Below are 22,896 nucleotides of genomic sequence, written 5' to 3' on the forward strand. Positions count from 1 at the left end.
TTCTGGACGGAGTGTCCAGGACTTTGCGGGGGACGCCGGGAGACGTTAGAGGTTCCCTTACTTCTCAACTTCATGACTGCTACTCGGGCCCTTCCTCTAGCGCCAACTGTTGCTGGAAATTGGACCCGGGGGCAATCTTCGGTCGAGGAGAGGAAACGACTGTTTGTTCTCACGGCGGGGCGGCGGTCTGTCGGCGGGCGGCGTCCTCCGTCCGGGGCGGTCGGAGAGAAGGAACAGCAGGTCCTCGCAGCGGGGCGGCGATCCGTTGGCTGGCGGCGTCCTCCGTCCGGATGCCTGCACACGAACCGGTGGCCGGGTTCTCCGGCGCCGGCCCTCCGACGCTCAAGTCAGGGAGGGGGCAAATAGTGGGGAGAAGGAGATAAACAGTGATTTTTGGGTGTATGAATGTTCCGATCCCCTCTTGGGAGGCCAAGGCTCTCTTTTATATGCGGGGGTCGGTTTACCTATGATGTAACAGGGCGAGGCCGTAGTACGGCTTGGCATGTTGTTCAGGTCGGCGCTCGGTCAGGCGAATCATTGCACTGATGTCGGCGGTATGGCCGAGATCAGAGACTTATCATAGTCGACTAGACCCTGCTGGGTCGATTTGCCGTGGAGAGCCGGGGATCCGTAGATGTCAGGAGCCATGCGCATTTATTATGGAGTAAGTCGGAAGATTACAGCGGCCATGCGCAATAAATGCCGGAGGGGTGTTAGAGTACGGTCCTCGGACATCGGGGTTTCTCTTAGGTCGGAGGTTTCGGGGTCGGTCGTCTTGTGGCCGAGCGTTCCGAGGTCGGACGCTGACTTCGGCTGTCCGGGGTCGGAGGTTGTACGGCTTCTTAGGGGTATTTATGTCATTTGGGGGGAAACTTTATTCCCCCCAACATATCCCATTTATTTCTTCATGCCATCATGTTAAAAGAGATTGGGGATACAAAGATGATGATTGCGAGGAAAGTTTGAATCATTTGCCTCTAACTTCTTGGCGCATGAGAGTTAATTTTTCATTTTAAACTTACCATAATATTTATTGGTGATTTTGTGATAGATCCTTTTTTAGCCAATGAAAATGAATTGAACACATTTTGGAAATGCTTGACAACTAGTAAAAAACCATATATTAAAGTTTTTTTTGCGTACATATCCTCCTAAATATTAAAAATTACGTAAATACCCTTCTAAAGTTAATATTTACATGTAAACCCTTATAAAATACTTATTTTGTTTGGATACCCTTCATTTTTTTCTTGCATATATGCCTATACCATCTAATGCTGTCAAAAAATTAACAATTTAAAAATAAAAATAACTGAAATATCCTTAATAGGTAGATCTATAAAAGAAAACATTTATAAAGATTTATATGTAGATAATACTTTTGCGAGAGTATTCATGCAATTTCACATATTTATGAGGGTTTACATAAAAAAAAAATTTATTTTATTTTTTTCTATTTCAGCTTGTTTTAACACTCTAATTTGTGTAGGGTGACCTTCTACTATATGGTCGTAGAGGTTGTTAATAAGTCTAAAGAGTTTGACGTCTTTTAATAATTTTGCTTGGGGATGATTGATGTTGTTCTTGTACCCATGAGCATAGCAGTAGTAAAGAAGTTTGATTACTGCAATCTATCATGTGCTTTTAAAAGATTCTAATTCTTTTTTATATTCTAATGTATGTCCTTGTATATATATCAATAATAATAAATATTATAAGCTATGTTTTGATAAAATAAAATATAGAGGTTGTTATAAATGAAGAGGAATAAAATATATACCTTTATAAATCTTAGTGTTAAAATAAGTTGAAATAGAAAAAAATAAAAATATATTTTTTTTGCATGTAAACCCTCATAAATATATAAAATTGCATGAATACCATCGCAAAATATTATTTACATGTTTATCCTTATAAATATTTTATTTTGCATTTCTATCCATTAAGGATATTTCAGTTATTTTTAATTTTAAACCTCTAATTTTTTGACGGCGTTAGATTGTGTGGGCACATATGCAATGCAAAACAAGTATTTTATAAGAACATATATATAAATATCAATTTTAAAAGGGTATTCATGTAAATTCTAATATTCAGAAGGATATGTACGAAAAAAAATCATATATTAAATGCGTACAGTGTAATTTAAAAAATAATTAGTATGATGCACGGAAATAAATATCTAATTAATCAATTGTGAGCTTAAAGCATTGTATTTTGAACATGAAATTTAAATATGATTCCTTACAATAAAATATATAACTTTTAGAGTATATTCATGGAGATCCTAGCAATGCATTAAAACCAAGTTAGTTTCAATTCATAATTATTTTCATCTTTGTCCTCACGGACAATCTAACCAAATGACAAAAAAAATTTAATATCATTACAAATCAAGCAGGGTAAAATGGTCATTGTGTTATTGTCCGAAAAACCCTAAGCCCTGTATAAATAGCAAATATCCAGGCGTATGCCGCCCACCGGTACCGCTCGGACGCGAGCTCTATTATGCCGACGAGTGTACCCTTCTCTCGTCATCTGAACGAGGAGCGAGAGAGAGACGGGGAGAAAGCGGCGGGCGAGCGCTGGCGAGCTAGGGTTAGGGTTCTTGGGCGGCCAATGGAGTTGCCTGAATCCTTGAACCTACTCTCGGCTCACCGATCCGATGGTAACCGATCCCTAGCCGCCTGAGTTCAAGCTCGCACTCTCTGCCGCCGGTTTGTTTCTTCTTGACTAGGGTTAGGGTTCCAGATTCTTCGTCACATTAGGTCTCTCTTCTTGGTTTGATGGGGGAGCCAAGGATGGATGATGATATGGATGATTTCGGCGATCTCTACGGCGACCTCGAGGATCGCGTAAATGCCGGCATCTTCCGCGTCCAAGAAAATCAGTATTCCTCCTCGGCTGAGAGAAATATGAGCAGCCCGAAGCCTGGGGAATTCGATTCGATCAGCGAGGAGCTCAGCGAGGAGCACAGCTCGGATGATCGGATTGGTGAAGCCAATGAGAGGGCGGTGTCTTCCAATGGGGGTAACGAAAGCCTGGCTTTTGGAGCGCAGGAGAGTGGCAACAGCAGTGACAGTGAAGATGATCTCCATATAGTTTTGAATGAAGATGATCGTCTGAAGTCGGCACCTTCACAAAGAGAGAATCTTGGGAGTGGGGGCGCGGCGGTGGGAGAGGGCGAGGGAGAGAAAGAGGATGAGGATTTGGTGATTCTTTATGGTCCTGATGGTCTGCAGAAAACTCACAAGTGGGGAGACCAGCTGTTGTCGCCCACTGATGTGATGGTGCAGGGTAGCACAGAAAGAGGAGGAGCAGAAAAGGGTAGCTACTATAGCTGGGTATGTTCTTAATTCTTACTTCATTGTATTGCTGCTTAAATGCGTGTTTTATTTTTTTGCTGCAAATGCTGTTTAGTTGCTACTCTGCTTTCTTTGTTTTTTCCTCCTGTTCTTCAGTTACCTCATAGATTGCTCAAATTAAATTGTAACGAGAAAGAAGTCAGAATGAGTTATATGAATCAAAAGCATACTAAAATATTTATTTTGTTTATTTTTTTAAGATAAGGGGAACAGAAAAGAAAGCTGTTAACAAGCAGGTAAACGGATATATGTAAGATAATACGGAGAATGAACCAACTAAGCAGTACACTCCCCTGAACGAACAAAGAAGCTCTCAAAGACCAAAAGCAAGCTTGTTTTTAGAGAAACTTCTATTTATTTGTCTCTTTACTTCCACAACTCTTCCCGAGTTGAATGTGGAATTCCTTGTTGAGCAACACCTTTAAGAAGGATTGCTCCTGTCAATCTGTTCAACTTGTGAGCTGGAAGCCTGTATGGGTCGAGTCAATCCTAGACATTCAAATCCCAGAAATAAGTGCCACCTATTGACCGGTTAGGCCAACTACATTGCTTGCATGGTCAACTCAATTTTGACCATCTGTGTCGGCCACTCTAAAGGTGCTGGAAATAATTAAAATAAAAATGGGAAGCTTCTTGTTTACTACCTTACTCTTTTAGGATTAGGGTTCGAACTTGGCTCTAGTAAAGACTTGTCATCCCAACTCTCAGCACCATTCATTGTCATTTTTTGCCATTGCCTTCTCAAATTACTTTTACGGCGTATGTTTGTTAGGAGATGTCCCATATTTGGAAAAAAGTAAATTTGGAGATTTCATCATTTTTATAAGATAGATATTACACGTTTAATGAAATTATTATATCTTTCCATCTTTGGTCATATCATTTTAGATTTTCTAAATATTGTACTATTTTTAAGCACTTGTTTTATGTATTTTTGATGCTGACTGTTGTTGAACTAGTGATTTGTGATGTACTTCAAAAGGTGTGGGTGGTCAGTCTGTGTTGTAGAACAATGGTTATCTTCTTATCCGCATAAGTAGTCTTAGAAGCCGTGAGCTAAGTATTCAACTCATCTGTTACCATGAACGAGGTTTGCGTTTAGGAGACAATGTTTGATATCAAATGGTTGAGAAAATTTAAAGAGCAAAAAAAAAAAAACATTGTATGCCTCCTACTTGTTCTCCACTAATTAAATAAAATTCATTCACCACCTTGTACACCATTTTTAGCTAGGTAGTCAATAGTTAAAAAACTTCTTAAATAGGTACTAATGAATTCTTGGATGCTATAACACATAATCATGTCCATACCACTATGCAAGTAAGATCCCCTAAAGTAGAGAAACCCATAGAATGAACTGCGTAAATCGCTTCCTTTGCATTCCATCTCCGTTATTTTGAATCATCAAAAATTATTAAAGATTGTCCTGGAAATCAAAAAGGGAAAATAAGCATCTTTTTTCCCCTTTCTTTGTTCAAATTTTTTTTCTCAAGAAATTGCCTATCATAAAAGCAACCTTATCGCAGCAACAATGTAACAATGTATTTTTGATTGGAGGTAATACTTAAGGATTTGAAGGTTAATGCCTCAATCATCAATCTGCTAAATTCTCAAGATTATGTCCACGCTTAGAGTCATGTGTTCCCCCTAAAACCTTCCACCTTTTGAAACTTAATTCAAGAAACTATGGATAATGCAAATATCAATTGCAATAGGTTTGTTCCTACATTGATTCAAACCTAGATCCAAATCTAGATTTGAACTCAGTTTGGGAGGCAAGGTCAATACTCAAAAATAAATGCAGTAGTGATCAACATTGGACATAGGTGGCTATCATATGGGAGGGATGTACGTTGAAGGTCAAGAGGGACAGAGGGCTCCTGAGGCGTGGATGGCAATGTTGCTTGAACACTCCAAATTTTGTTTTTTTTTGGACATGTTTGACATTTGGGCACTTGGACAGTTTGGACATTTTATGACACTCCTTCACATTTCTAAGTTCATACCATTGATTTATGATGTAGTTGTCTATGTGCCTAGTTTTGACACTCCCATATGGAAGTTTTTGTTTCTAACATAATATCACCAACTGTTTATCGGTTTTTTTTTTTGAACTCGAGGAGCATAGGTTTAATTCATTATCCACCATAAGCATACATAAGTACATATTGGAAAATACATATATGATATGTAAACTTGTCCATGTGTTGATTTTTAGAAGATTCTCTTGTCGGATTCATTTGGACACTTGGACACTAGGCACCCATTTCACGTGTTGAGGTAACATTGGTGGAGGAAAAGTTTGGTGGTGGAGGAAGTAGGAGATGAGAGTGAGGGGATTGGGGATAGCAGGGTGATTTAGAGGAGAGGGGTTGAGGGTGGATCAAGGTTGGTGGAGGAGGGAATTTTAAAGATAGAGTAGGGGGCATGGGTCTAATGGTTGAGGATGGGGCTTTTAAGGGTAGAAAAAGTACTTGCTTGGGGGGCTGGGGATTGGGAGTGGAGGATTTTTGGAGTGCTTGGAATGGAGGATCGAGGTGGGCGGAGGACCAGGGAGGGGAGTGAAGGTGGAGGAATGGAGGGAAAGTAGGGTGGAGGATGGTAGATGCCTTGAGGAAAGAAGGTGAGGGCTAGGACTTGAGGAAGAGAGACATGCAACTCTTATTGCCTATGGTAGCTGCTGTATTCTGGTGCATCCCATCTATTGCCAACTGGCCATGGCTGCCACTCATTAAATTTTGGCTATGAGATTTAGGTCTGGTATCCGTATAACACTACACATGTGACCTAGTGAACTTGTAGACATACACATTTGAGAGGTTATCAGGTTTGAGTCCACCTATAATTGAAACCAGATCTGATAAGCTTTTAGATTTCATGCCGGATTTGCTGTAACCAAATTTGAATGCCATTGAAGCTCTTTTTTTTTTAAATTGTTGTTGTAGGGTATTGGTTTATTTTAATCCCTTAAACTTTCATTAAGTACCATTTGTTGTCTTGTTGGTGGAACATATTCTTTGTTTGCTAGTTTCATTTTCTAATTACTTGCTTTTCAAAATTTTATGTGACATCATTAACTCCAATTCATCAAAATATGCTCAATTTTCTTTTACCTTTTGTTTATGTTTAAATAATTGCTGCCATGGTATGTTAATCATTAAAGCTTGCAAATCTTCTAAAAGTTTACCCTCTAAAACCATTGTTTTCTGACCATTAATGTTTTATAGTATGTAGGATCTGATCAAGGACGAATCTCCTATAATGGAAAAAATTCAATATCTGCAAGAGGTGTATGGGATCAGCTGATGATGCCATCTTCAGGGGGTCCTGCATCCTGCAGTTTAAGCATTCCTGCATCAGCTCAAAATGGATATGGTTTCACTTTGCCTCGAAATAGGTATTTTCTTCACTATGGATTGGAAAAGCATTTAGCTCTTATCTTTCTGTAACAAATATCCTAGAAGTATAGAAAAACTTGTATTGGTTTTATGATGTATTCACTGATTGGAAATTGATGAAGTGATCTACATCTTCCCCAAACCAATCGATCACTGTCTCATCTCCTGAATGGAGGTGTCATATCTTGGTTCTCTATTATATCTTTTCCATTAGACTTGCATTGTGCATTGTTACTATTGTGTTGTCTTTATGACAATTGAGTGGCTTCATGCAGGACCATTTTTGATATAAGTGTTGAAGCATTTGAGCAGAAACCCTGGAGGCGACCAGGAGCGGATATAACAGACTACTTTAACTTTGGCTTGGATGAGGATAGCTGGAAAACTTACTTCCAACAGTTGGTACTTGTTGATAACATTATGCAGACGTTCTTTTAGTACATTATGTCTTAAACTTTGTGACATTTTTAATTTGAATTTTTCAGGACCAGTGTAGGCAACAAGCGACAATGTTTACCCAATTCCCATTCTATAAGTTATCAAGGCAGAATCAGGTAAATAAAATTTGTCTCCTAAGTGAGGCATCCGTACCGATTGGTTCTGGCCCCCTTTGGGGCCGGAATGGTTTTCCACTGCCGTACCTGGCCGATCAGCATACCATGGTATACTGTGACTAAGATTTTTATAAATAAACCTTCAAATAGGTTCTTGAATCTGATCTGGGATCACCTAAAGCTATGTTAACTAAGGCTGCTCAATGGGAACAAAGGAAAAAAAGTTTCTTACATATGGAGAACGTAGAAAGGAGATTAATGGGGCTTCAGATGGTATGTTGAAAACGAACACATTATTACCATCAATTTCATCTAATTGCATTGAAATTCTGTTCAGTCATCTAATATTAATACCATCTATGTGCTATATAATTCTAATACAATCAATTTACGTCCAGCCAAAGGGTAGAGCAATTCAAGTTGAAAGTGGAGTTGGAGAACGCATACCATCGGCAGACATAAGGCGACCAAGACACCGTGATTCTGATGTAGTGATACAGGTATTTATTTCTGTTTGATGTATTGTAGAGCTGCCTTATCTTTTTTTCTTTTTGACATCACTGATGGCTTGAATTTTTCAGATTGCTATGGGTGGTTCTATGGAGAATGTGTCAGTTCCATGTGAGGGAGAACTTAAACATGCGGAGCAAGGACATCGTGATTGCTCAATGTTGGAATATGAGAATGAGCCAAATGAAGGGTGAGTGTAGTAGTTCTTTTGGTTGCTTGTTTATATTATCGGCCAGTCCAGTTTTAATAATGCTGTTTGTGAAATCCAGCATAACTTGCTTTTATGTCTTCAATTGTTATTTGTTGTAAATGTATCAAACTAATGAAAGCTACCCATCACTTGTTTACCCCTGTGATGCTTGTCTACCACTCATTGCATGCCCAATGGCCAGAAGACTGTAGGAAATAGTGGTTGAGATGGATGTTCATGAGCTGAAGAGGATGGAATGAGATATTTATTCTGTTGGAACCCATAGAGCTGAATGTTCACAGGCTTTTGATCTAGAAGGCCCTAAGTTGGATTCTCTGAAACTGCAAATACAGGATCTTTGGCACGACTATGTCTGTTTAAATGTGACATGGCATACATATGCACAATTTAAGTTTATATCATTAGTGAAAAAAAATATATGCTGGTATGCTTCTTAACAATTAACATAAAGGAGAATCCATGTAAGTTTGTGACTTATCTATTGTTGATTATGCCAAAAAGTGACTTATTTAATCCATAAAGAAAGAAATTCTTATCGAAGTATAGTCAATGTACAATCTATTCAAATCCTTGATGGTCAAGCCAACTCAAATAGTTGGAGACCAAATTTGATGGTTGTTTTTTTTATGGTAATAAAATTCCAGAATTAAAGTTAACAAGAATAATCACATATAAATATCGTATTTTTTGTGGCTTGGTATGTAGGTTTCTGGGATTCTTTCTTTAATATCATAATTCTTCATTTAGAAGAATTAAGAAGAATTATCCAAGCACTTGTTTTGGTTTATGTTTGAGGTCTGCATATGGATTCAACCTTGGTAGCTCAGCCATGTTGGAGAATTGTGTAATACAGTCTTTATCTTTAAAATGATTCTTTTTTAATTGCTGATTCACAATTGAATGACAAGGCTACTATAAATTCTTGTTTTTCAAAATTCATTACTCCATACTTTTATTGGCGGAGGCATGCAAGTATGCAACTCCAATCTATTTTCTTTAATGAATCTACGTCTTTTAAGTCATATTTGCATGCATGAGAAAAACCCAGAAAAAGAGAAAGTTCTTGAGACATTATATGGATGAGTATCTAGATAGCAGTGTGGGAGGCGACAAAACCTACTAGTTCTTCTCTTCTTTTTCTGGGGATGGGAAAGGAAGGGCCAAACCCCACCAGAATTTGTTTTACCAAGGAATGACACAAAATGAAGGGCCTACAAAGTTGGGATACATGAGAAATCAACAGGAGAATTGCTTTAATCTGTTCAAAATTAAAACTTCCTAGCTGTTAGGTGCCTTATTCACCCAAGCTCCTCACCTGGAGAAGCTGTGACAAGAGAGGCTAAAATCTGCTTTCTGACATTGGTCTTGGAAGAACAACAGAACCTACTCAGTCATCTGAATATGCTGAATTCTGATGCCAAAATTTTGCTCTCTGTGCTACTAAGCAATTGAACCTTGTCCTGCAGTTTTAATCTGTTTTTTTTTGCTTCTAATAGTGATTTATGGAATAATTTTTTTAAATATTAAAAAACTGAAGATGCCCTCCTAATAAAGCCCCTAGTTCCACTGCAGTAAATTATCATATTATATGGACAGAAACTTGTATTATTTCACATGCACGTTATTTTTAAGCAATTGCTGCTGGTGCATTGGACTCATTTTTTTGGGAACATGGTATGGCTACTTGACAATCACTATATGACAGCATATATTTTCTCTTTTGCCTGCTTGTGGTTTTGGTTGGGATTTGGATGCTTGTGGTTGCAGACTGAGATTTTCATAAGTTGGTCACTCTGTTGTTTTCCATATAGCCAAGCTTTCATGTTTTCGCTTCTTTGAGCTTATTATTTTTTCTTATAAGCAGTGATACTTGTGATTTAACCTTTTTTTGTTATTATAACGGTTCCAATTAGATTAAATGCCCAACTTTAATCGCATTTAGTTGCTAGCAGGGTGCATTCATGTCATGCTGTGCACTTACTATTTATTAGTGTTTTGTGGCTTGTCTATTAGTACACTATTATGTGCATACTTTTAGCTTCTGTTTGTCATGTTTTCTATGCAATAACTGTCTCTCATCTGCCTGTTCTATGTGCAGAATGTGGTCTCTAGACTATGATGGTCAAGGATGTTGGGAAACTACCGATCCTCTTGTGCGTTTCTATCCTGAGGTGGCAGAAACTAATTTAAAGGGAGCTGCCGATGAAGTTAAAGACAAACTGGATTACTCAAAGGATGAAAGTGAGGATTCTTTGAGAGTGGATGACTCACTGATGGAAGTTGAAATTGCTTCTGGGGTTCAAGTTATGCATAGTCTCAGTTCGGGTGATCTTGATAGCCATTCTGGAGCATTCAAGGATGATGGCTGTTTGAAGAAAATTCATGCTGCCATCAGAAAGACATCTTTGGACTCAGGGACTGCAATGCAAGAATCAGTTAGATCTGATTGTTATCTTTCAAATGATTCCGGAATCAATGCAACTAAAACAGAGATAGAAGATATTAAACGTAACACTTGTGACTGTTGCCTCTCTCCAGAAGGTCACAATGGTTGCAGTAGAAGTGGACACAATGTCATCTCTGAATTGAATATACCTGCAGACAATGAACAAGCTTCTAGTCAGTTTCCTAGGAAGTCCCAGAATGATGTGGATCCTTTTGAGGTGAGCTATGGGATAGGGGAAAGTAAATGTGATCACAGCACTGATATAAGAGGACATTTGTCTTCTAATAAAGAAACAAAAATGTCAGTAAGTTACAAGAGTAGAAAGTATGCTGAAAAGCATGATAGTGAAAAATCTTCTTCTAAATCTTATCACAAGAAGGGAGATCATTATAATCATCCTAGGATAAACTGGGATAAGAGAGACTGTTTTGAGCAAAGTGCTGCTGGTGGGGATAGTGCAATAAAACACCGTGAACACTACTCTCGTGAATGGCATCATGATGATCGAAGGGAAAGAGTTGTTCGTCATGAGCATTCTGATGAATCAATTTCAGAATGTGGTTCCATTTTCTTGGGAAAGGATTCAAGTTTGAGGCATAAAAAGGACAGGGAGAATGAACATCTCATCCGGACAGATGCTGTAAATTATGAAAAAAGATGTAGAGAAAAACATGTACAAGAGATGCACAGAAGACATATAGCCAGATGCGATAGGGAAGAGGGGATCTTTGATCACAGGTTCCGTAGAGCTGCACCTTGCAGTGGCAGAGAAGAAAGAGCCCTTGAAAGAATAGACAACTATGATCGAAGTTCATGTTTTGACTTGTATGGATCAAATAAGTATAATGAATATGATGCCAAAAGGTTGAGACATATTGATGGGCGGCTGCTGGATTCTCAAACGTATGAACACCATTTTGAGGATGAAAGAGGTTGGCATGATGCCAGTCCACTAAGAAATCACTTATGTCGGTCTTGCAGGTCACATGAAAAATTCGTGGATCACAGGAAACATTTTGCTATTAGAGAGATAGAGTCCAGGTATGAGAAATATGAATGTTGTTTTGTTCCAAGCAGCAAGGATTGCCATCATTCATCTTATGAAAATAATGACAACAAATTTCATGATGATGAACACATCACTGAAGAAAGAGGTACATACGTTGATGGCATTGTTCGTGAGAAAAGATATGGTCGGCTTGCTAAGCCCAGACCTGATACTGATGACAAAGTCTCTTTTAAGCATGGAGATCCCAATTTGTCTTCTAGGGAGGAATCTTTTCTCTGTGAAAGGAGTTCAAGAAATGAGAAGAGTCTTGTTAAGCATCATTTAGTCGGTGGTAGAAAATTTTCTGATGACTGCCGATTAAGCAATGCTCGAAAGGAATTAGTTAATGAAAGAACTCAAAGAAATTCTGCTTCTGAGGCAAGGGAACATGGTAAGTTTGTTTTGCACAATTTTGATAAGGGAAGGCATGAGCTGGCAACTTTAGGTCGCAGCGAGGCTGTTAACATGCATCTGAATGGTTTGAAAAAAAAGGTAAAATTTGGGGAAACCAAGTCTAGTACCTTGTACCATTGTACCTATGTCATGTTCATGTTGAATATATATGTCTTTTTAAGTTGGTGTGGCTGGTCTTTTTTTTTCATCCTTTTCTTTTTGGAGAAAGAATGCAACACCAGCTGTGTCTTCTTTTGTTCAATCATTTCTATAGAATTTATTTACATGCCTGGAAAGCTTTCTGCTTTAAATGCTTGGGTCGTACTTGTCTCATGTGGTTTTCAATCTAAGGCAATTGAGGGTGCGGCTTTAGCCCTGTGCACAATTTGTTGAACTTGTAGAAGGATGCAAGAAGATGAGTGAACTTTCTTTTTGCCAGTTGCTTTACTGAAGTTATTTCAGGTATTTGCCTGATACATTTAAGACATGTACCGTTCAGTTATTTTGTAATGGCTAGGAAAACTGTATGGCTTTCTAATATTGTGCTTAAATTACTAAATTCAAGTAGAGCAAACAACTTTGTTCTTTTTGGTACCTTCTTTTCTTTGTCATGCTTTCTTTCAGAAGTCCTTGGGTAAGTTATTCTCTGCTTTTTCCCTTTTTTGTTTTTTTTTCTTTTTACATTTCAAAACATGTCGACGGCTTGATTTCCTTTTTGAGCTGATAATGTTCTGATTTTCTTATTATATAATTCATGGATTTTGTTTTTAAATTTCTTTTTCCTTACTAGGCATATGCCTTGTCCAGGACAATCCTTTCAATCTGAAATTATCTTGGTCTAGGTTATCCTAAGATAACAGGGGAAGAGTTCAACATTTTGCCAACTTGCTTGTTGTCTCACTGCCTATTTTCTTGTTTTATTAGGGTTTAAGATGGATTCTTTTCAACCTTTCTGTACTTAAGTGTTATATGTTTATGCCTATTTGTGCATTGGTGAGTTTCAACATAGCATCCTTGCAGCATAATGAACATTGTTTTGTTTCTGATCTTAATATGGTTTTGCCTAAAACATGTTTCTTTTTACAATCAAGCCTAAGTGCACATCTATTCACTATCTGCCTGACTGCCAAAACTTTTGCATACTGGTTGATGATAATATTCTCTAAAATGATGAATGACGGGCTTATGTCAATAAGCTGATTTGCCAACAACTTGCTCATGTTGTCACTTCATATTTCCATCACTTTCAATGTCAATGATTGCAGTAAGTTGCATTTGTTAGCCTACTTCCATGCCAAGAGACATAAAAGTATTTTTGAAGTGGAATGTCAAAAACAATTGGTCCTCGAAAATGGGGTGGATTACTTGTTGTGTCTGTTTATCTTTGCTAGATATGGGTTGTGGGACTAGGTGTTCTGGTTGTCTTCTGTTTGGAAGTATGGTGGACTTTTCTGGGAACTTGCTTCTACAACTTCCCTTCTCCAATAATGTTCTTTTTTGTCACTTTGTTTGAGCCGATAAAACATGGTCTGTCCTAGGCAGGTTTCTAGAGATACTTCAGCTCTATTCTGTTATTATAGATGTTAAAATGGTATGAGTAAACATAAAATGTGTTTGCTCACCTAGAGGCTATATCTATTCTCAAGTGAGATCCTTCATTGTAAATGATGATTTCTTTTATTTTGATTTTTATGATTGGTGTTTAATTGTTCTCTTTCTGCTATATGATTGTTCCAGCTTTAAATTTTGTCTCTCTAAGTTCTTAGTTCTTTTCCCATCTATATAGATTTCTGCGGAATAATTAATGGATGTCATGGAATGCTGTACCATCCTGAACCGCTTGGTTCGGGGTGTATCGAGCCGTACTAGGGGCACGGTTCCACCCCTCGATTTGAGAAACCAGCAAGGGAGGGGGAGAGGGAGAAGGAAAGAGAGGAAAAGAGGGAGGGAGGGAGGGAGGGAGAGGGAGGTGGAGGGAGCCTCTGGTTCCCTTATTTTGAACAAAACAGGGGCGGGGGCCCCTTTTTTTATTTCAGGGAATTGAAGTCAGCAGGTGCTGCTTTCTTGTACCATTTTCTGCTGGTGCTCCTGTTGTTACAGAAATATGTGCTATCTCATTATTCCTGGGACATCTTCTTATACCACTTTCTTGTCCCTGTAGTCTCTTATTTCATTGACTGCCTTCGTTTTGTTGGGTGCTTTTTATGCGGCAGTTTTTATCGGCTTCATCATGGCTCGTGTGATTGTGCTTCACATGAAGTTACTTTAGTAGCATCAAAATATTGCGTAATATTGTGCTGTCAAAATTGTTGGTGGTGGTGCTTTGACTGTTGGTCTGAAGGTACTTGTCTTGACAAGATTGTACTTACAGTTTCATTGGTATGCTAATGGTTGCATTGTTGATATTTCCATGAAGCTCAATTTGAGACATTGTTCTGCTGATGATAAACTAGTATGAATTGTCAGCTTCTGGGTAGTCTCATCTATCTGGCCATGCGCCTCTGAAAAGTTGTGCATGCTGTGCATGCGATGAGGCTGCTTGTTATTGCCACTTATTTATTTATTTTGGTGGTGGTGTGGGGGTTGTTTACTAATTTGATACATATGGTACATGGTCTCACTCAAGCTCTTAATACTAGTGGGATAACAGGTATGCCACCGTCCTAAGTGTTGAGACGGGATTACTCAAGAAATGGATGGGGACGGGATGGGACATCAACCATCCCAAGTGTTGGGATGATTGCCTGTTCCATAGTATTTAAAACCTTGGTCTCACTCCTTATTTTTCTTTTTTGCCTTTGCATTGGTGCTTGGCATTACTATTACCAGAGATTGTGTTCTTTATCGGAGATAGTCACCTCTAAGATGAGTGAGGAACCAATATTGCCTTTCGCTCCAATGTTGATGCAGAGTGTCATGTGAGAGCTTATATTTTTCCCATAGGTCGAGCTTTCTTGCCATCTCTGCTAGTATGGGTCTCATAATTAGGGCTAATCTCTCTCCTAGTAAACTTAAAGCTATTCAAAATTCTTGATTTCATGAAATTTAGAGCAGTTGTATTTTATCTGACATTATTTTGCAGATACCTTAACACTTCTTAACATTGGATCTGTTATGTAGCGTGCGAACTTCTTAATCCAAATGTATACTATCAGATACTTCTATATCTACCAAGCAAATTTCAGTTTCTATATATTGTGAGTTTGATAGGAGTGTTAAATATATTGATGCATGATATAGTATTATTGTGTTTTTTATGCTTCATTTGGAGTTAATTGTACTTATATTATATTTGTTGTATGTCTAACAATTTATGTATAATCCAGAAAATATACTATTAGACTGACAATGGCTGTTGTGAATCTCTCATTTCCTTCTGTGAAGAAAGGCAGGAGCATATCACTTGAAATCAGTTTGAAAGCTGGTGGAAAAGGAGTAAAGGAGCCATATTTTTAAATTTTAAGCCTTAATAAGATCACTGAAGGCCAAAATAAAATGATTGGATCTTCTATTCAGAAACTACTGCATCATTTGAAGCATGGAATGCCGTACCGGTCCGTACCGGCCGGTACGGGCCGGTACGTACCGGTCCGGCCGTGGACCGGTACCGGAACGGATAAAAAACCGGTATTTCCCGGTTTTTTATCCGAACCGGCCGGTACGGGTGCGTACCGGCCGGTTCGGGCCCGTACCGGCCGGTTCGGAGCCCGTACCGGCCGGTACGCACCTCGTACCGGTGCGAACCGGCCGGTTCGCACCGGTACGATTTTTTTTTTTTTTAGAACCACAGCGCCGCGCGCTGTGGTTTTTGAAACCACCGTGTACCGGCCGGTACGGGACCGGTACCAGCCGGTACGTACCGGACCGGACCGGTACCGTACCGGTCCGGCCGGCCACCGGTACGCCGACCGGTACCGGTACGGCGGACCTTGATTTGAAGTCTGTCAGGAAACTCAAAAAGAGATGATTTCCTTATCATCAACTACAAGTGACTTGTGAGACCCGTTTAGGCCTGTTCATCTCCTATTGTATTATGTCATGCTTTATAGATTAAAGTTACAACTCTTTATGGAAAACAATACGTAGAAGCCTGATTGTGATGCAAGATAAAGTGATGCAGCTGCATATTCTGTTATTGCATATACAACATGTGAGCCAAGTGGATGTCCCCGACTTGTCTTCATGTTGGAGCAAGGCATCGGCTTGTATGTGCCAAATTGGAGCACTAAAGGAGTACTTGAAAGGTTTGGCTGAACAATTGATTTCCTCATAAAACACGTGTTCGCACGTCCAAAGCCCTTTGTAGTAGTCTTGAACTTGTTAGGTTATGAAGCCTTTCCTATTGAATAGATTGAACAGATCTCTCCAACTCCCTGTACATATGTGCACAATGATTTCTGTGCTCTCTCTCATTGCTTTTAGTCTTTTCTTTCTCAAACCTGTTAGGCTAAATATGTTTATCTTCATTGTAGGCATAATATACCAAAGTCAACCATTCTTATATCATTAATTTAATCAGTGGTTTGTTTCTGAATCCTTATCCATTTATACCTACCAATAGCTTTATCCTCTGATAGGGATAGTTCAAGTTTGTCTTAAGTCCTTTTTGCAACTTGCATATATGGTTTTGGGCAGGTATTCTGTTTTATTTAGTCTGACCTTTCCATACAATATCAGGTGCTTCTTTTCTTTAGTGAATCCTCCTGTAATAGCTAATATTTCCATATCATGATGTTTTGATAAGGTACTTATGTTATTAAGTGAACATTTGAGGAGGGCTTGGCCAAACAAAACTTGAATCAGATGACCATTCACAGTCTGTAATGTTGCTGAGATACTGGTGTTTGTTATTGAGCGCCAGTTTCAGGTGTTAGTTTCTCAAATTCCAAAATTGTAAATACTACTATGTATATGTGGATATTATTGGTGCACCAGAATATATACAATTCTAGTTTCAGAAAAAAGCATCAAACTATGGAACCATTTAAATTGTTCGTAAGACTTACATATATATGGGCCCTAGGCCAAGGCCATTTCTATTAGGATTATGTTCTCTCTTTTTTTTTTTTTGGTACACTATTAGGACTATGTTCTTAGAGCTTCATAAGGATTGCATTTTATGTATCCTAAATATGCTCTTTTATGAATTAAGGGCTTAAGACTATTTGAGGGTATTCTTTCATGTGCAATCGTAGGATAAAGTGATAAACTTTCTTATATAATGGTGCTTTTACCTTTTTCAAGGATCCTACAAAATCTGAAATTTTATAAGGGTGTTTTGATATACATTTTGTACTAGCACCTTCACTAGGGTGAAGAATCTAGCTAATGTAGACAATCTATGTACCTACTAACAAATATTAACAAATTTCAGTGTGAACCTTGGAGACCTTTTTCCATGACCTAGATCTGTCACTGAAATTTTGTTTAGTCTTTTATGAAGTTGGGGGGGGGGGCACTTATTGTTTTCACCCAACTCCAATCTATTTGGTATTTGAGTGTTTATATGATTGTTTTTTGCTTCTAGCTAAGGTTAATTACTCAATCAAACCTTCTTTTTTGGAGCAGTCCGTTTTGCTGATCTCAGCTAAATCTCAATATCCTTTTTTGCTGTTTCATGCAAATTACAATCTTATATTAGGGTCGTACCCTGCTCTTTGTTAGAGATGACTGTTCCATCTCAATCTGTTCATTGCTTCTAGTTATCCATGCTATATTGCAGGCCTTACTACCCACCTTATAATTTTATCACTCAAGTTTCACATACATCTGGTGGTTATAGGACATTTGAAATGTTTTACTATCACTAGGAAATGTCACTATAAGTCTAACCTTTTTTCTGAAAATAGGTTTGTTTTACAAATAGAAGCACTTTAACATGCATTTGGTTATGGATCTTGTCTATAGATTATTTTAAGGTGACTTCTAACTGCCCTTATCTATCCAAACATATCTTTCTTTAAAAAAAATAATTCATGAAAAAATTGAAGGTCAGTTAGGCACAGAATTTTCTTTTTCTCCTTGAAGTTATGGATGATAAGATTGTCATTTGATGCCTTTTTTGGGCAGTGCTGGAAAATCAAGGACCTGCCAGAAAATATTATAGGGTTCAGGTCCTCTGATATAAATTGTAGATGTATTGGAGATTTCATTGTTCTAGTTTCTAAAGTGGCTTAAAGAAATGCTTTTATTGGTATTAAAGGATTCATGTGATGCATTTTAATAGTCCATTCATCTTGAAACATATCTTTGTGTAGTTCGATATGCATATGGAAGCAAACTGAAAATTGTTATTATTTCTGAAGGTTTGTTCTTATGTTGGAGAGAGTTCAATTTTTGCACCATGCAGTAGTATTTCTACCATTTAGAGGAGTTGGAGAGTAGGGACAAAATTTTTTGTATAGTTAATGCTGCTTGTACTTGATCTTGCAATTAGTTTCTTCTAGAGTGATTGGATTTGAGTGAATTACATTTAAGTGCAAACTGGAATTGTCATTTTGGCATGAAAGGAGGAGAATACCTGTGATGTGATCCTGATTTTCTGTTGTTTTACAAGCGAGATGATCAAGCATTATGTTTTATGACACTGCTGCTTGTTTCCAATTTCAGACTCCTCTTCTTAATGACTTCAGGGTTGTTATAATCATTTGGGTTGTGTTAAGGGTATGGAGCCATACTTCCTAAACCAAGTTTCGCTCTCTGTCTTAAATAAAATTTGCACAAAGATTGAAGGATATTCCTGATCTTCCTAATTCATGGAGTCCTCACATTAAGGCTATATTAGTTCAACTGAGACGGTGATGCTTTGGTGTCCTGACGACTCTTTGTTTCTTAAAGACTTACTTTGGTTGTATTTTTTAGCTTTCACCTGTCTTGGGGGTAGATATTTTAATATATTGGGTGCTAGATACTTGATTTTATTTGTTTGGTTTGTATAAGTCTAGGTAATAGTAACAAGCAATGTTTTGATATTCAATGTTTATTCATGGAATAGAGATGATGTAGAACCATGGAGACGCTATCCCAGAAAAAAAAAAAGATTAATTTGTTGGTTGCAGTAGTCCTTACTTTTCTATTCCATATTTGTGTAGACACTGTGGTGAATAAGCTATATAAAATTTGGTTGTTTGGGAGTATTTATTGGATGAATTTGCTAGATTCATCTCCAGAACTTGATTCAGATTTGGTTCAAATCATAGACAAAATTTGCCCAAGTATTAGAAGTAGACTAGGGGAGAGGATTAGAAGGAAGGCTAGATGATTCTAGAAGATTTTGGAGCACCCTAGGATTTTTTTGAACTGGTGGGAGGTTCCCAGGAAATCCAAGAAAAAAAGTTTTGATTTCTTTAGACCCTCTATTCTTAATGCTTCACATATACCTTGGAGGAAGCATCTAGATGTTTCTTCATCTTGATTCCAATTGATCATGTTTTCATTATTAGTAACAAAGTGTAATCTTGTTATTACATAATCTGATCCCATTGGTAGATTTTTTTTCCTAATTTGCCTATAATAGACAATTAGATTGTGAGTCTTCTGTTTGTTATCTAAATAATTTCTTTGTGCGATTGCACTACACTATTTTGTTTTCATGATAATAGATAATGACTAGTTGCACATTATTATCTCCACAACCTTTGAATTATCCTTGTTGGCTCCTATTATATATGCAAGCCATTGTGGTTGTGTTCCTTGGGCTACATGTTTGCTGATATTTCCTTCTAACATTTTGTGAGATTTTAATTTAGTTTCCTGAATGCTCAGGACCCTAGCTGCTGCAATTTAGCGTTCTTCATCTAATTATATGCCTTTGTTGGTTACCATTTGCTTATCATATATTTTTCATGCTATAATATTTTCACTAGTATATTAAGACTGCAGGGTACTACCGCCACTATTTTAAAAAAAATATAATCTAAGGTCATTGTTTCAAACACAGGTCAAGCCAGCCTAATGCTGCCTTAGCATGTGATCCCTTAGGCACCTTGTGTAGATCTCAAGTGCATTGCTTAGTTTATTGGGCTTGGGTGGGAGGAAAAGTCAGGATGTGACCCACCTAGGCAGGTGCCTGGGGTTGAGGCAGGTAGCACAGATTTCAAAGAAGAAATATGAGGAACAGATGATGAGTAAGAAGGTAAAAATAGTAAGAAGAGATGGGAAGACAAGATGAGAAGAAAGAGAAAAAATATATCTGAAAGAACTATAAAATAAAGTATTAATCTTCATCTTAAATTGATTTGATGATAAATGTTTAATTTTTTTTGGAAACATGTCTTTGTTATTATAATAGTGCATGCACGTACCTATTTATGTGCTTGTGCATGTTTTATGTTGGTGCACATGTGCTTCCTTCCTTCCTTCCTTGCATTTGTATAAATCTTCAAATGCACATGGTTCCGGGGTATGTTTGCATAGGGAACTTGGTGTTCCTCAACTCTGGGCCTATTGACTCCCAATCAACTTGCACCCACTTGGCATCTTCTAGAACATGCTTTAAGCGCTATTATTACTTAAATTTTCCATAATTTATTGATTATAAATTTGCACTTGTCAGTATATCTTTCATATGTTAGCTACCTGATGGAGTTTCCAGTGAGATGAATATACGATTTATGATAAGCACACTCCTTCTGTCTTTGGTTTCTCTGTTGAGGACGAAATTGCTTTGTGTTACTTACATGAGAAATTAAATTGCTTCATTTACATGTATGTCGTGTTATTCACAAGTTATAGTAGGGTTATACATTGGAAAATTTATCATTTTCTCTCTTTGGGACTGAGGTGCATCATCCCATGGTTGTCTCCTTCCTCATGCAAGGGCTTTAGCTAGATATAGCTAAGGTGTCTAAGCTGCCTTCTCTTTTTGAAAGAACATATTTCATTGACTTTACTATGTCTTACTGTGTCACTATGTAATGGTTGCATCAAATGCATATGCAAGAGCTAGAAGTAGTACCCAAATTTTTCTGAAGAAATTTGTAGCTTTTCAGTGCTTGAACTTGGCGTTTGCTTTTGGCCCGTACCTCTTCACTCTTGTTCTGCATCTGGTGAGGATATGGTGTCCATAATTGTTCTATCCAACCATGTGGTTCTTTGTGCTAGGGAAACAGTCCGCAGAGCAGTCTGATCGTTGTTCAGTATATTTACAGATAATTGCTGGGCAGCAAATTTATTTGTTAACTATTCTTGACATTTTGCATTGTATTTGTATTTCTTATTACTATATTATTTTGTTGCAGTTCCACAAAAGAGGTAATGAATTTACAGTTGCAAGTGAAGTCCACAGAGTTGTGACTGAGACAATAGATGAAAAACAGAAGGATTCCAGGCATATTGAAGAAGTTCGCTTGTTGGAGGTTCCTCTCCATGTCCCAAAATCCGAAGGAACCCATAGTCGCCCAGCTAGCTTGAAGGAGAGAGTGAAAGAGTTAAAGGAACACTCAGATGACCACTTTCTTAAGAACTGTGAAGACAAACATCTTATTTCACAAAGTAATGATGTTGATGATATTGAAGAGGGCCAACTGATAGAAGAATCTGATGATCAACATGTGGGTTTAACGACAGAATATTGGAATCCTGAGAAAAAAGTAGCATTCCCTGCTGTCGAAGCAAGGCGGTCAGCTCATTTAGAAGAGAAAAGCACACAAGCAAAAGAATCCACTCCAGATAATAAGATATATGGGGGATATGACAGCAATCGTATACTTGAGACACTGGCAAAGATGGAAAAGCGCAGGGAACGGTTCAAAGGGCCACTTGCTCTGAAGCAAGGACCTGAGAAGACTCTGAAGCCACAGCTGGAGCTTGCAACTGTAACTGATGAACTTAAACAACAGAGGCCTGCCAGAAAACGGCGGTGGGGGGGCATGCAGTGATCGGACCATTCATCTGAGTGGACCATTATGGTGGCTTTGTCCCCTGGAGTATCTGTGAGAACTGCTTATTGCATTTCCTGTGAAGTTGAATAATCTCCAATGAAGTTGATGAAAGACAAAGTGCTCCTGATGCTATACTGCTAAATTCTTTTTTTCTCTTTGATGTATATCATTATTTCTTTAATTTACTGCGTATTACAGTTCATTGAATGTATGTTGGATTGCTGTTTAATTTTATTAAAAAAGTTGTACAGCTTAAGGTTTTGCTTTAACTGTAGACTCTAAAGCATGGTAAACTCTACTTTGTTCAAATGATTAAGAGCTCATCTGGCTAATATCTCCTCCGTTCTCTTCAACTTGCTCTGCATTTAAATATCAAACTCTTTTCGTGGAGGGATAGGGGGATAGGTTTCATTTTAGTTTACTACAATCTGAAAAGTCAAAACAGCATATATCAGATAGTCTTTGATTTGCATACTGTTGCTTACGGATTATTTGTTTGGGGTCTATGTTCTGATCCCTTCACTATCATGTTGTCAGCAAGACTCTGAGTGGATCTCCATTGAACAATGGAAATTCTATATTGATGATTTAAGTTGTTTGATGTTATCTACTACTCCTAAATTTCTCATGCATCAAAAATCATGGGAATTGGATTTTCTTAGCATATGCATCAAGTGGTCAAAAATACATGCATTGTTCTAGATTATTTAAACCGTCTAATTTTTTGATCCCTTGATATATAGGTTAGGAATTTTCAAATTACATGATTTTTTGGTCCGTAAATAGTTTTATGGTAGTAGGTCACATCTAACAGGTTGGATCATCGATGTGGGATTCTCATCATCCAATTGAGATTTGACTGAATCTAAGTGGAGAACCATTCAAGCATAGCCAAGTCTCTTTCTTTCTCTCTAAGTGTGTGTGTGTGTGTGTGTGTATGTGTGTCACAGGTTATCTGATTCTCCTCTCAAGTTTGGATGGTTTGAAGATTACTCAAATTGCAAACTGAGTTGTTGCTGTATTCTTCTAGCATGATTTGCTGGAAAAAAATATTTTTTGAATGTTACAAAAATTATTTATATGTTGCTAG

The 22,896-nt window shown here is 37.9% G+C and overlaps 1 protein-coding gene across 1 annotated transcript; it reads left to right on the top strand.

Annotated features, from left to right (window-relative positions):
* The first annotated feature begins 2,464 nt into the window (after nt 1–2,464).
* On the top strand, nt 2,465–22,075 carry LOC103700993 (uncharacterized). Its single transcript, XM_008782917.6, has 9 exons — nt 2,465–3,344; nt 6,593–6,762; nt 7,039–7,165; nt 7,249–7,317; nt 7,468–7,590; nt 7,716–7,817; nt 7,899–8,017; nt 10,137–12,024; nt 21,165–22,075. Exons 1-9 carry the CDS (start codon nt 2,787–2,789, stop codon nt 21,801–21,803), a joined length of 3,795 nt encoding a protein of 1,264 aa, XP_008781139.4. The 5' UTR covers nt 2,465–2,786; the 3' UTR covers nt 21,804–22,075.
* The last annotated feature ends 821 nt before the right edge of the window (nt 22,076–22,896 follow it).

The sequence above is a fragment of the Phoenix dactylifera genome, chromosome 8 (assembly GCF_051530095.1).
Source record: "Phoenix dactylifera cultivar Ajwa chromosome 8, Ajwa_hap1_PhDact_Kaust_v1.1, whole genome shotgun sequence".
NCBI classification, from domain to species: domain Eukaryota; kingdom Viridiplantae; phylum Streptophyta; class Magnoliopsida; order Arecales; family Arecaceae; genus Phoenix; species Phoenix dactylifera.

What these genes read in the sequence shown, in the direction of transcription:
- LOC103700993 (XM_008782917.6), top strand. Translation starts at nt 2,787, where the DNA reads ATGGGGGAGCCAAGGATGGATGATGATATGGATGATTTCGGCGATCTC. An exon ending in AGTTATCAAGGCAGAATCAG is followed by an intron (nt 7,318 to 7,467) that starts GTAAATAAAATT and finishes ACCTTCAAATAG; the next exon opens with GTTCTTGAATCTGATCTGGG. An exon ending in TGAATGGTTTGAAAAAAAAG is followed by an intron (nt 12,025 to 21,164) that starts GTAAAATTTGGG and finishes ATTTTGTTGCAG; the next exon opens with TTCCACAAAAGAGGTAATGA.